This window comes from Styela clava, chromosome 2, assembly GCF_964204865.1.
Source record: "Styela clava chromosome 2, kaStyClav1.hap1.2, whole genome shotgun sequence".
NCBI classification, from domain to species: domain Eukaryota; kingdom Metazoa; phylum Chordata; class Ascidiacea; order Stolidobranchia; family Styelidae; genus Styela; species Styela clava.
In genome coordinates this window covers 2,437,770-2,452,395 of record NC_135251.1, presented here as the reverse complement: position 1 = coordinate 2,452,395, position 14,626 = coordinate 2,437,770, and the positions used below count along the sequence as shown (strand labels likewise).

General features: G+C 35.9%; 1 protein-coding gene across 1 annotated transcript in view; it reads left to right on the top strand.

The window, feature by feature from the left end:
* The window catches only part of LOC144420007 (uncharacterized), a 39,647-nt gene extending 26,298 nt beyond the window's left edge, over nt 1-13,349 (top strand). The window contains exons 6-7 of the mRNA XM_078110303.1: nt 6,446-6,580; nt 13,297-13,349. Coding sequence (XP_077966429.1) covers nt 6,446-6,538 — 93 coding nt within the window. The 3' untranslated portion in view covers nt 6,539-6,580; nt 13,297-13,349. The remainder of the gene's footprint in view (nt 1-6,445; nt 6,581-13,296) is intronic.
* Nucleotides 13,350-14,626: the final 1,277 nt, after the last annotated feature.

Sequence of the window (14,626 nt, the reverse complement as noted above, 5' to 3'; positions counted from 1 at the left end):
TAACGGATATTCAATATTGACGCCACGGAAGTTATCTTTAGGCATCTTTTTGGTAGCCAATTCAGTCTTTTCTTGTTCAATTTCACGCATAAGTTCGTCAGCTTGGCGACGTGTCAGATCTGCCATTCGTTCTTTTTCGTTTATGTCTCGACGTTTGGTATCAAGGCGACGCTCTAGTGCTGATATTTTATTGCGAATGGTATCTTCTTCTGTGAGAAAGTCTCGTTTAGCCATACGTACAAGAGAATCGGCTCTTTCTACCTCTCGTTCTTGCTCAAGTTGCAATCGCTTCAGTGATTCAACACTGCATTTGCTTGTATTGGATTCGACAGACCCGTGATCAGAAACGATCTCCTCGTCAAGGTAAGAATTAATTCTGCTTTCAATTTGATCGATTTTCGATAACATCATTTGCCTTCCAGTTTCATATTTCTTCAAAACATTTGGATTACGGGTAGTCGGAATGAGTTTATCCATCACTTGGTCATAAGCAATTCGTTTAACATGAAGTTTAATTTTAAGATCAGTAACGATAGAATTTTGAGCATTTTCAGTAATCGATTTTGAAATTCTGTCGCACAAATCATTTAGTTCATTTTGTAGTCGGACTCTTTCGTGGCATAATACATTGCGTCCAATAGTTTCAGAGTTACCGTCGTCTGTTTCCGCGAGAGGATCTGCAGGCGAAGAAGCTTCTCGTCTATTCAAATCTTGTGTAATTGATTCATCTGCTTCGTTCATCGTCGTCGCAAGGAGATTTGTTCAACTATGTCACTTTTGGGACCCGGAAATGATAAGTCGATTTGCCAGACTCGTTTTATTGAAAATATTCAAAACGGTTGACTAAAATACAAATGAAATAATTAGCACCAAATAAATCAAAGACAAATGATACAGAATATTAAACTAATACTTACACAAAACAACTCCATATAACAGCATAGTCCCAAAACGACAGATATACAACCAAGGTAAAACAGTAACTATAAATGCAATACCATACGAGCTGTAGACATGCAAATATCATAATGTTATATCGAACGATTCGAAATACAGTATAAAAGAAGACTATTGAATGAATTCAAACTTCAACGTTATAAAGGCGATGTAATCTTAAACTGCCATAACAAGAAATGAAATCCTAAACTGCTACCACCAGAAATGCAATCTTAAACATCTTGCTGAGCTTAGGGGACGATAATAAAATAAATACGTAACACGATAACACGTGAAAGAGAAAAATGCGACACGTCGAATACGAGAAAACAACACAGTAATGATGACGACGACGAGATAGCGATAATCATCACGATGACGATGTACAACTGAAGGAATCCTAACTAAACTAAACTTTAGGACCACACGGACTGCCGACACTTGTCAGATCATCATTTGGTCGACGAGTTGCCATAAAAACATCATCTTTCACATTGATAATAAGTAAATAAAAACAGTGTATTGTTGGATAATATATTAAAAAAACGCCACATACACATCTCATTGGAACAGGTTTTCAACACAGCAATAGAAGAGCAGCAATGCAAATGCGCCATAATTTGGAGTTTAATTACTGTAGCGATTGTTCGAAGGCGGAAATATTGCGGCCCGCGCGCTACCAGAAACGTGTATATTTGGCCCGCAAGTACATGAAGTTTGCCGACCACTGCACAACACTATTGAGCAGCATGTCTGACTGCATAAACAATTGTCATGTCAGTATGTCGAAATAAGGCTGGGTCAATTGTTTTCTCTACGCCTGTATAAGAATGTCTCTCATCAGTCCGAATAAGATCTCCCCAACAAAATGGCTTGGGAGCCAAAATGGCTCCCCAACAAAATGGCAACCACAGGCTTTGTTAACCCGAAATCTTAATGTGAGGCCTGGTTTTCAATATAGATAACTACAAAAACGATATAATATTGAAGTAGGTTAGATGTAAGAAAGACGTTAGGTGTGTCAATGTCTCGAATATGGGAGCAGTTATTGGCCATCAAACAAATACAGATATCGCATTAAATAGTATCACCGTCGTTTTTAGTAAATTTCCCAATGCATATAATTTATTGCATAGGCTTAGTTCGTTTGTATAATAGTGGTCCGCCAAAATTTTGGTCAGGCTTTACCGGTCAGCAATTTAAGATTGCCGACCACTGCTTCAAAGCAACCTTTGACCTCTGGAACTTGGCTGGTTGTCCCCAGACCTTGTCTGTATTCAAATTCAATTTTGACCCTGTAGCTCCCAGTTAACTATGATATCACAACTTTTTTTTTCTGTGGATTATAAATGCTATGGGAAAGTGGAGAAGTATAGGCTACTTAACTCTGCCAAGCTATTTTGTTTTGGTCTTTTGCATAAAATATCCAGTCTTTTACTCACTGAATGTTTGATAATTCAGCTAACTGTTCCACACATTGTTTTTGCGAGGTGAATTTTTCCACAAAAATGTCGTTTGCGCAAAAAAAATTGCTGTAGAGAGACGGAGGTAACATCAATCTCTCTAATCTTGCATTTTCGATGCCCTACATAACGCTACCATATAATTCTAATATGAAATATGGCACAAACACGAATGTACATGGAATATAGCGAGAACAAAATTACCGTAAAATGTCAGTCACGAAATATGACATGATTATAGACAATAAACAAATTATATATGCATGTATATCCAAATTGTTTGATGTGGCGCAAAATATTAATCCATTTTGTATTTTGTTTTATGTATATAAACAATTTCTTATATACCCGCATTTGATAAGGCGAATGGTTCCCAAATTAATTTGATACAAGTCACGAAATATTATATCATATCCTAAAAACTGTTTCTATGTGGCTTTGTTTAGAAATAAAGTGATTGAAATTGTGAAAATTAATTTTTGTAGTCATTTGCGACTCACTGATGTCAGACATTATAATTGTTTATACACAAAGACAAGCTCACGTGTAGCATCGATTAAATGTGTATGAAATATAAAACTATTACTTGTCACAATTAACTTCAATAAAATCCATTTTTAATTTCAATGCAACTTATATCTAGAGATGTACCAATACCACTTTTGTCGCCGATACCGAACCGATACCAACTAAAAATGCCAATAGCAATACACCGATATTACAAAAAGGCCGATATTCCGATTCCGATACTATGTAATTATTACCTTAATTAAGTGTGCTGGGTAGGGCAGACGGGTTAAAACAATGGTCTTTGAGCGTTATTCATAGTACACATTATTTCAGATTGAAAAAGAGATATATCACATATGAAATTGATGTTTGGTATCCAGATGCATTAATTGATTCAGATGCATTGTGCACTGACGCTAGTAATCTCGGTGTTGAATTAGAAAACTTATAAGCCGGAATGTGCAATTCCAATTTAATATTAATATTGCGACCTTCGATTATCGTTTTTCGTGTTCAAAAGAATAACGAATATCGCCTGCGAATTCTAGCGCCGACGTCCTACGTTTCAATTTGAAGCAGCGGTTCTCAACCGGGGGGCCTAGGCCCCCTAAGGGGGCCACGGAGGAGTTGGAGGGGGGCCACAAGGATTGGCTGAAATCTGAATTTACTTTTCACTTAAAAGAAATCTCACAGTATTTCCTAGTTTGCTGCTCAACAAGGTTATTTCGCAGGGTGTTTTCGCTCTCTTTTGTGCAAATTGTTTTAACATAATGGGATTTGGAATCTATCAATGAAAATAACCCTATTAATACCTCTGGAATATTAAAGTGGGGGCCATGAGTGCTAAAAGCCTCCGAAACGGGCCATGAGTCATAAAAGGTTGAGAACCACTGATTTAAAGCATTGTCAAAATATTTTATTTTGTGTTTAATTGTAATCAACGCGACAATAAATTACAGTCAAAATAAAAGGATTTCAATCAGCGCCGACTAGAAGTACCTATAATACGTCGAGAATGTTTTCTATTTTACTATTTGTATACTATCTACTATTATACTATCGTATATTTTGAGACAGTTTAGGCGGCCACGCCAATAAATCTATGAAGAAATTGTGTTTTAAACAAAATTAAAGTAACTGAAATCACAATATACAATACCTGCATAATGGAATAATTGTGTTGGATTTAGTTTAACGACGTCGACGGACTAAATGACACTCGCACTTGACGATAAATTGTCAGAATTGATAGCCAGGCCAAAAAGTGCATTTGCTTTAAAAAAGAACTCGGATTCCACTGTCTGATTTAGAACTGGGCGCCTAGTTGCTCATTTTTCTGGGCTGTCTCAATATATTTCTTCTTAATTACTATGTATAGTGTGTAATATTAAAATGACAATATAAAAATTTGGCAGCGAAAATAGCCAAATTAGTTGAGTTAGTCTGGCTAGTAAATATCTAAAAACAGGTGAATCCTATTTTCGTTACTACTCGCGGGATTGGGGACGTGCAAGATCTCTCCAGACAAAAAATAAATTAGAAACTAGTATTTTAACCTATCTTTTAAAACATTCTGGGCCATATCGAAAAGGTAAATATATCGGAAATATCTAATATTTTAGCCGATACCGATACATGACCGATACCGAAAAAATGGCCGGTATTGCCGATACCCGATACCGATATCGCCCGAGAAGACGCAGGCTGTTCGCCCGCAGGCTGTTCTGAAATAAGCTTAATAACGGCACTTATGAGTAAGCTACATCAATTAATTTTTGTCCTGCTATTCTTGTATAAATCACACTTCTATGGGAATTTGAGCCTGGTGTGCCAAATTACCGACGACTTCGTCATTGTAATGTAAATTCACTCCGTTTGAAGCATCGATCAACTGCAGAGGGATTAATATGATAAACCCAATGAAAAAGCTTGATTCAAATTGTGATTCTACTTTACAGTCCACATGTAAAAAAGAATCACTGTCCCTTTTTTTGATATCTCTTGATAATGAATACCCATCGCTAAGTAATCGAGCAATCAAACTGTTGTCCGTATTTTCAACGAGTAACTTATATTTTTATTTTCTATATATAAAAATATTTTCATCACTAGCTTTAATTAAAGCGAAGCAAGGAAAATGGCTGCACGCCGCTGCAGGGCTTTTTGTTGCAGAAACTTCCTTGGCATCGTTTGCAATCCTATATTGGAAACTAAACAGCAGCAAAATTTTCACTAGAGTTAATTGCGTTTGTAAAGGGTGCCCAGCACTGCATTTCATTGCGCAAATATTTTTGGCCGTCACATTATTCGATAGTTTTTCTTCGTGTGAGCTGTTTTTAAGTGTGCCTTTTTTGTCTAGACTCTAGATGCATATTGAGTGCCCGACATTGCATAGTATTACAAAAATATATGTTATTCTTTTATGTTCCGGTCATTTAAATTTTTTGCCTGTTCGCGAGTACATTTAATTTAATATTACCGGTCCGCCAGGGTAGAAAGGTTGGGAACCACTGTTCTAGATCATGGATACAATCAATGAAGTTGTTTGAAAATATATATGTAACAGCAGAAAATTATCATCAATTGCTAAATAGTCAGTATGCATATATATCCTGTAAACTTACAGCAGTTATGCCCTTTGGCAACCACTTTCCTAAAAATTTGGATGTGTAGTCCAATGAAACGAACATGATCTGGTTCTAAGCATATAAAATTATGGCGAGCATTGGTGTTCAACTGAAGAACAAAAATTTCTTTTACTTATTCTATCCCGACTTGTTGGGTGGAAATATGGAGAAACTCTCAGCGGTATGGCGCATGACTCGGCAGTGTGGCAAATTCTGCTAAGAGTTAGGAATATGCTTGCCACCGCAATTATGATTACCATGCGTGGGTTCGCACTTTCGAATCACATGCAGGATTGATTATGTATGAGAGGATGACTGGACTCCTCGCCACCATAGGGTGGTTCATGTACCCACTGATCGGTTACAGCTTTCTCCACCATCGAGTCCATGCATCTGACAACTGGCTAACTAATCCCATACCCGACATGGAATGGTAACCGAAAACACCATAGAGCAGAATGCTTAGCGCTCCTGTAGTATGTGCACCCGAACGTAGCATGTGTACCAGGTTAGGGTTAGGCCATAAATTTATTCCAATTTTACTTATTTCAGTTTTATTGAGAGTTCGGGGACTAGCCTAGTGACTGCCGTAGTATTTGTACCTGAAATTATGACCTAACCCTAACCTGCTACCCTTCTACGTTCCAGTGTTCACCATCTTGATTAACATACTACATGAGTAGTTCATTTTGTTTTGTCAGTATTAGATTTGCTTCATATGTATTCATGTTTTATACAATTTGGCCAATAAATGGCAATGAACCATTGCACACGGGGCCTCTATCAACTGGAATGTTTTATTAGAATTCCGCTCCATGAAAACCACTGTCCATGCTCAACTTGTTGCCTAATTCAACAAGATTTATAACAGTCCAATTACAACCTCAAATTGTTCATGTCTCTTTATAGATCATGAAGTTTTACCTGCATGGAAACAAAAACATGGGAGTTGAAGGTTTATCATCAGTTGAATCAACAAGCGTTTTAGGTGTCGCTGCCTGAAGACCTCTTGAGGTCCCTCGCGACTCCTGTCACACAATTTAAGTTAGTTTCCACTTGTATTTGTAATATTTTTTCATATATCTTACCATGTTTAAATTGTGTTGACGAATAAATGATGATTGATTGATTGATTGGACAAATACTTTCCAATCAATCCTGTGTTGAATACTTGGACCTTGAAGACTGCAACCTGTCATCAGATCAACTACAAGCCTTAAAATCATCATTGGGCAGCACAGAGGTATAACACAATAATATTCACATAATTATCGCTTTTGAAAGAGTTGGAAGAAATTTTGAGTTTGATTTTTTAATATGTTTTAGTTTTACACCTTCATAACCCAGAATTGGATTACATGGTGAAATTTATGTAAACCTCTATAATTTTAAATTTACCTTTTTCAGCTTTCAGGCCTACTCATTTTTTTTTGAATATTTGTTTGAAATACATAATAACCAATTCCGATGAGCAATTTAGTTTCGTTGAGTCTTGTCCTGTGATTGTGTGAAATACGTAAAATTGCCCTATATTGCACCCAAAGAAAGATTTTTTTCTGATAAACTTCCAAGTTCAATTGATTTTTAATAAAATTTTAGAATAAATGGGCAGTGTGAGGAGCAGCATTCATTTTCTTGAGTACTTATCGAATATTGTTTTTGAGAAAAATATTCTATATCTCTCTTATTCATGACTTCCACTCTAAACCAAGCCATGTACAAGTGTCCACTGAAGGAGTTACTATTTTTTGAAAAACTGAATTCATTGCAGTTCGGCGTTGGCCAACCATTTTATTACACCTTGTGTTCAGTGGTTTGAACTTGTGCAACGCAGTCAAGTTCATTGGTCTTACTCATTGTTCATCACGCCCATGCATGTGAATTCATAGTTCGCATGGTATTTTATCATCTCCAAAAATTGCTGTTTGGTTTGAGTGTTCGATAGTAAAGAGGAAAAAAGGTACCGTATGTCAAACTTTCGACCGAAAATAATATTTCTTAGACAATTAATGATAAGTGTTCCATAACCAAATTTAATTTTGACTTGATCAAATATGGAATGTCCACACGTATAAGCTTAAGTCACAGCTTATTACATTTATTTTAGTCATCTAAGCACTATAACTAAAAATCTTTTGACATGATATACAGTAATTCTGCTGCCGTAAACTTGTAATTTAGTAAATCCCAATGAATCAGATGAGGTCTATGTTACATAAATTAAGCTTGCCTTTTCATAACAAACCTTCTGACAAACTCTAAGTTTTGGTCTTTTGTACGGAATTTATAATTACCATTCAAAGCAACCTTTGACCTCTGGAACCTGTCTAGTTGTCTCTTTTTGAAATTTTAATTTTGACCCCGTAGCTCCCAGTTAACAATGATATCACAATTTTTTATTTATGGATTATATATGCTAAGGGAAAGTAGAGAGGTATGGGCCACCTAACTTGCCAAGCTATTTTGTTTTGGTCTTTTTGAAATGTAAAAGAATAAAAGCATCTTTCTGTATCATACATAGAATTTTTCGTAGCTTGGAACGCTATTTAGACCCAAGAATCATGAAAACACATTTCCCGGCATTCTGCCAGCTTGGCAAATAGAAATTTCAGAACCCCCTCTTTGAAAATTTCTCGCTACGCCCCTGCGCAATATCTTCAGACCAAGATGAGAGAAACCCGGTCATTGTTATCAGTGTTCACTATTAGCGCACTTTTTTGCAAAAAATTCAAAAGTGGCAAATATTTTCATGCGACAAATAAGATGCGTACTAGTACTGTTGTAACCTAATTTTGCATTCCATAACGATATTTGCTAGAATTTTAATCTGTGTGGTGCAGACATGGGAGATGAAGCTTTTGAATTAATGGCAAAATTCTTGTTTTTAATATGACTATTACACAAGCACGCCGATTCCCCTTCTCCCGCAAAAAGCTCGGCGGCGGCAATTAGATGTTGGAATACAACGTAGTGCGTTTTTTTGAACCAGAGTGTTCAAGTGACTATCAATGACATCGATGAATTGTGACCAAAGTGCACGATTTTCTAGTGCAAGTATGCCGGGTCTTTGTTTCTTTTACTCCCTGAATGTTTGATAATTCAGCTAACTGTTCCACGCATTGTTTTGTGAAATGAAATTTTCCACAAAAAATGAAAAATGTCGTTTGCGCAAAAAAAATTGCTGTAGAGAGACGGAGGTAACATCAATCTCTCTGATCTTGCATTTTCGATTCCCTACATAACGCTACTATATAATTCTAATATGAAATATGGCACAAACACGAATTTACATGAGATATAGCGAGAATAAAATTAACAGAAATTGTCAGTCACGATATATGACATGATTATAGACAATTACCAAATGATATATGCATGTATATCCCAATGTTTTGATGTGACGCAAAATATTAATCCATTTCGAATATTTTTTTATGTATATAAACAATTTCTCCTATACCCACATTTGATTATAAAAGTGGTTCCCAAATTAATTTTATTATAAGTCGCAAATATTAACCCTTATCCTAAAAATTGTTTCTATGTGCCAACGTTTAGAAAAAAAAGCGATAGAGATCGTGAAAATTAATTTTGAAAGTCATTTGCGACTCGCTGATGTCAGACATTATATTCGTTTATATACACCAAGACAAGCTCATGTGTAGCATCGATTAAATGTGTATAAAACTATTTCTTGTCACAATTAACTTCAATAAAATCCATTTTTATTTTCAGTGCAACTTATAACAATTCTCTTCTTTTGACCAGCCAAATGTAATGTAATCACCTTTAGGCGATGGGTAAATTCGTTTCATATATATTTCAAGCCAGAAAATAAAACATGTATGCCCTCTTTCTTGATTACAAACCACGATTACACATTTGTATTGTACTGAGGTTTTCATCAGTCGAAGAATAAATTTGATGTTTTTTCAGGGGAAAAGTTCATTTTATTGATACTGCCACAGTTGGCAATTCTTCATTAATAAACCATGCAGTTTTAATATTCATGATTCCTACAATCAATGAAGTTGTTGAAAAATATATATGTAACAGCATAAAATTATCATCAATTGCAAAATAGCCAGTATGCATATATATCCTGTAAATTTACAGCAGATATCCCCTTTGGCAACCACTTCCCTAAACATTTGTATGTGTAGTCCAATGAAACGAACATGATCTGGTTCTAAGCATATAAAACTATGACGAGCATTGGTGTTCAACTAAAAACAGAAATTTCTTTTGCTTATTCTGTCCCGACTTGTTGGGCGGTATTATGGAGAAACTCTCAGCGGTGTGGTGCATGGTTCGGCAGTGTGGCAAATTCTGTTAAGAGTTAGGAACATGCTTGCCACCGCACCTCTGATTACCATGCATGGGTTCGCAGTTTCGAATCGCATGCAGGATTGATTACGTATGAGAAGATGACTGGACTCCTCGCCACCATAAGGTGGTTCATGTACCCCCTGGTCGGCTACGGCTTTCTCCACCATCAAGTCCATGCATTTTAAAACTGGCTAACTAAATGATAACTGAACGAGAGGCCGTGGTTCGCCATATGATGATTAAGCAATCTTATTAGCTTTCCTCTCCCCCGGGATAAATATGTTAATCCTATTTCTAAACCCTAATTTAAGCGATAAAGATTGGCTTCGTCTCACAATGTAGAAGTCTTGGATATTTTTTAGCATGTTTTCTTGATGATGTAACTGCTATCTGCCAGACCTGTCTGCTCTGCCTATTTCATACAAACGGCAGCAGGCCTTTCTATTTGATATATTCCCACTAGCGCCAAAATTATATTACAAATTTACAAAAGAATGGTGAGAAATGAAGACATCAACATCGAACATGACGAGAGAAAATACATTTTCCAAGTTCAATATTTTCGGTTAACAGAATAAGAGCCAGATACAAATCCATGGTCACTCATGCATGAAACAGAGGGCCATGATACTTTACTCTATTGAAGCAGCATTCCATTAGCTCCTTGTGATAATAATTTGAAATAGGCCGTGTTAATATCATAGTAATATATTAATGTTAGTTTTCTGCTTTGTGAGTATTAAGGATTTCATAAAGCTCAAGCTTCCAATCTATCTAGGCGCGGCGGTGTGGCTCAACGGGCTAAGCGTTAGGAATACGCTCGCCACCGCACCTCTGATTACTCTGAGTGGGTTCGCAGGTTCGAATCCCATGCAGGGATGGTTATGTGCGAGAGGATTGCTGGACTCCTCGCCGTCGTTGGGTGGTTCACGTAACCGCTGGTCGGTTACGGCTTCCTCCACCACCAAGTCCATGCTTCCGAAAACAAACAATACAGTAAAACTAATCCCATACCCGACTTGGAATGGTAACCGGACGAGAGGCCGTGGTTCGCCATATGGATAAGCCGTCTTATTGGCTTTCCTCTCCCCCGGGATAAATATGTAAATCTTATCCTATCCTATTTGACAACATAGGTCAGAATTCTCAGTGTTTGAGTGGCTAACCCAATATATATCGATTCTGATATGTCTACTTTTGTAGTTTGATTTATTTTTTCAAATTCAATGGTAAGGTCTATAACCGAGTGGTCCAAGGTTGTCGGCTCCAGGGGCCACAAAATTGATTAGCCACGTTGATCAGTATTTGTCATTTATCAAGCTAAAACATGCAAGGACCACCAAAAAACTTACTAAAACCAGCAAAAGGCTTTCTATATCTACGTTTAGTGTGAGATTTCAAACTCTTCATAACGGTAGAAGTGTTTTCGCAAATGTAAGTGCTTTTGAACAGCTATAGGATTTTCAAAGCAAAATCTTAACTTTGAAAAATGCTCATTGCTCACAAGATTCTAAAATGCTGTTTTAAATTATATTCTTTTGTCACCGACAAAACTTGCCGACATATCAAGCAAGCATTGTGGTACCCCCAAACATCCAGTTAAAAATATGTTTGAATTCGTCAGTTAGCAAAATAACTTACAAATAAATAACTGCAGATTGATTGATTACCAAATGTGAGGTACAGGAGGGTAATTACTAAATGTTCTGACATATAGGCAGCATTTTTTGTAATACTGTTCAGGCGGGCTGCAAAAAAACACCCGGCATGAATTATATTGTAAGGCCATGACATTAATATTAGTTATCAGACATAGCCAAATAAGCTAATTCGATTTTTAGTTTTCTATAATACCAAAATTTTTAGCATATATTCGTGATCAAAAAGATAGAAATCCAGATAACAATTTAGACTGCCAAGCACATCATTCAACTTTGCTAGTCGCCTAAGAACACTGTTCAATTTAGTGACATTGGTGATATAACAATATGCCAAAAGATTTTTCTGGTTAATTCATGACAAAAAAACAACAAAAGCGATTTTTGATTACCATCTGGCCCGCGGGCCTAGATTTGGACCACCCTGGTCCAGAATATTACTAGAATATCGTGAAACAAAACCTAGAAATTCCAAAAAAACACTTCTAGTTTGTAAATGTTCATAATGGATCTCCGCTTTAGGAGACCTTCTTATTATCAGTTGTTCTGTCTGTGTACCTGTCTGGACCAATCGGGATGAAATTTCTCACATGGGTTATCATGTCACCCTAGTATTGTGCGTTTCATAGAAAGTCCAGATGGAGGTTTCGTTTCCATGACAACGACGAATAACTCGTCGATCGTTGAGAAATTTCCATTTTTTTCGCAACTTATCGCCGTTCAATTGTTAACTAAGTTGAAATTTGAAAGTTGAAGAACGCTACCTTCTGTAAAATACGCTTTCCAATAAGTCATCTTTGGTCTCGATACTCCATAAACTGGAAAAGCCTTAGGGACTTTAATGAACATGATTCTTTCCAATTTTTAGTCACCGCATATCAGTCACGTAAGTATGTCTACAAAAGCACAGCGCTCGAAATGAATTGGACTTTTTAACCAACCCGCTCACTTAGTTAATCGCGCCACCGTTAAAGAACCCTAAGTTTCTATGGATGGCAATAAGTAGCTAAGTGCGGGCCCCAACTATCAGCGGAGATCCTGGGTGACTACCGGCTTTTTTTTATTTCTCACTCAGTAAAGAACAATTTATAGAAATTTTTATATGTGTAAAAATATTTAGATGGTTACCAGACGGAGCCACCCAAATTTCCGAATAAAAAACCGCTGTACACAATGAATATGCTTGATCAGGAACTAAAACGTTTTTAGAAATATTTTCAATGAAACTTCACAGAATTAGCTGAGTTTTTGTCCAACTGACATGGTTTGCAGCAACGACCCGTAAGCTATAGTATGAGCTTACAATTTTTCTTTGTTTACTATAAGTGCACTTCCCTGCAAAAACTGCAAGAAATTTTCGCAAATGCTAATCTTTTTAGGAATTTTGTTATCTCATAGTGAGCAAAGGCAGGTCAAAACATTTTTTGACTTTTGAAATTCATACCTGCAAGTATGACGCTTTGATACCATAATAATATTTTCGTTCTGTTCTATGAGTTTTAAAAATTTCATAATTGCTCAATCATTTGTTCCCGTGCAGTTGGTAACACGGGATTCAACTCTTCCGAATTTACAGATTTTAATTCTGATATGTCTAGTTTGGTAGTCCGAGTTTTGTTTTTAAATTCAACGGTATTTTCTATGAAATATTAATGGTATATTTTGTATCGAAAACTACTTTCAGTTTGAGAAGTTCATAATTTTTTATTTCTCACTCAGTAGAGAACCATTTATAGATTTCATGGTTTATAAATTGTTCTTGTTTCATTATAGATCATGAAGTTGAGGCTGGATGAAAACACAAACATGGGAGTTGAAGGTTTATCATCAGTTGGACAAATACTTTCCAATCAATCCTGTGTTAAATACTTGGGTCTTTCCGACTGCAACCTGTCATCAGATCAACTACAAGCTTTCAAATCATTCTTGGGAAACACAGAGGTATAACACAATAATAATGACATAATTAACGTTTTTACAAGGGTTGGAGGAAATTTTGATTTTATAATATGTTATAGTTTTACACTTTCATAACCCAAAATTGGATTACATGGTGGAATTTATGAAAAACCTCTACAATTTTAAATTTATCTTTTTAATAATAGTTCCCAGGCCTAAATGTTATTTGAAAATTTGTTTGAAAAACATAATAACCAATTCTTCTGATCAATTCGGTTCTGTTGAGTCTTGTTCTGTGATTGTGTGAAATACCCGAAATTGCCCTATATCCTACTTAAAATATATTAAATTATTTCTGATGAATTTCCAAGTTTAATTGATTGAAAGAAAATTTTAGAACCAAATTAGCAAAGTATTCTTTCTTGAGTACGACTTATCATTAAATATATTTTTTGAGAAAAATGTACTATATGACTCTTATCAACACCATTCACTCTAAATTAGGCCTTGTACAACTGTTCACTCTAACAGATATCAGTGAACAATTGTACATAACCTGGTTTGGAGTGAACGGCATTGAAAAGAGCCATATAACACATTTTTCTGAAAATTTGAATGCAATTCAGATTGAAATTTGGGACAGAAGGTAACAGATTTCAAACATTAAATGATGAATGATAACAATTGCTACTTATTTCCAACATTGAAGGTTGGACAACAAAAGCATTTCTGTTTTTGAAATATTACCGTAATATGACTATGTTGTTCTGAGTTAAAAATAATTTTACAATTTTGTTTATTGATTCCAAATGCTACCAAGATATGAAATACAATCGGTTTGACCAAAAAATTGTCACTTGACTGAAACATTGAATTTAATATCTATTTATCCTCACCAAAGACTTCCAACTTCTGGCACCAGGCTATATTTGAAGTTACAAGGGTGGGTCAACTTTCTAAATGCGGATTTTTACCGAGCAAAATATAAAAAACTCATGCTCTCCTCTTTTACCAATCTGCTGTTGCCACATCTCCCAGTTAATGTCGTGTTGGTATTCCATTTTCTCGCCATTTTCAGCTAAACAATTGACCAGATTCATAACTATTGAGTCGTCAGTACCTGGAATAGTCGTTCTATGTGATTTGTGACTTTTTAAATCTCATTCTATAATTACCGTAGTTTTATAGTGTATTTCTCTGCTAA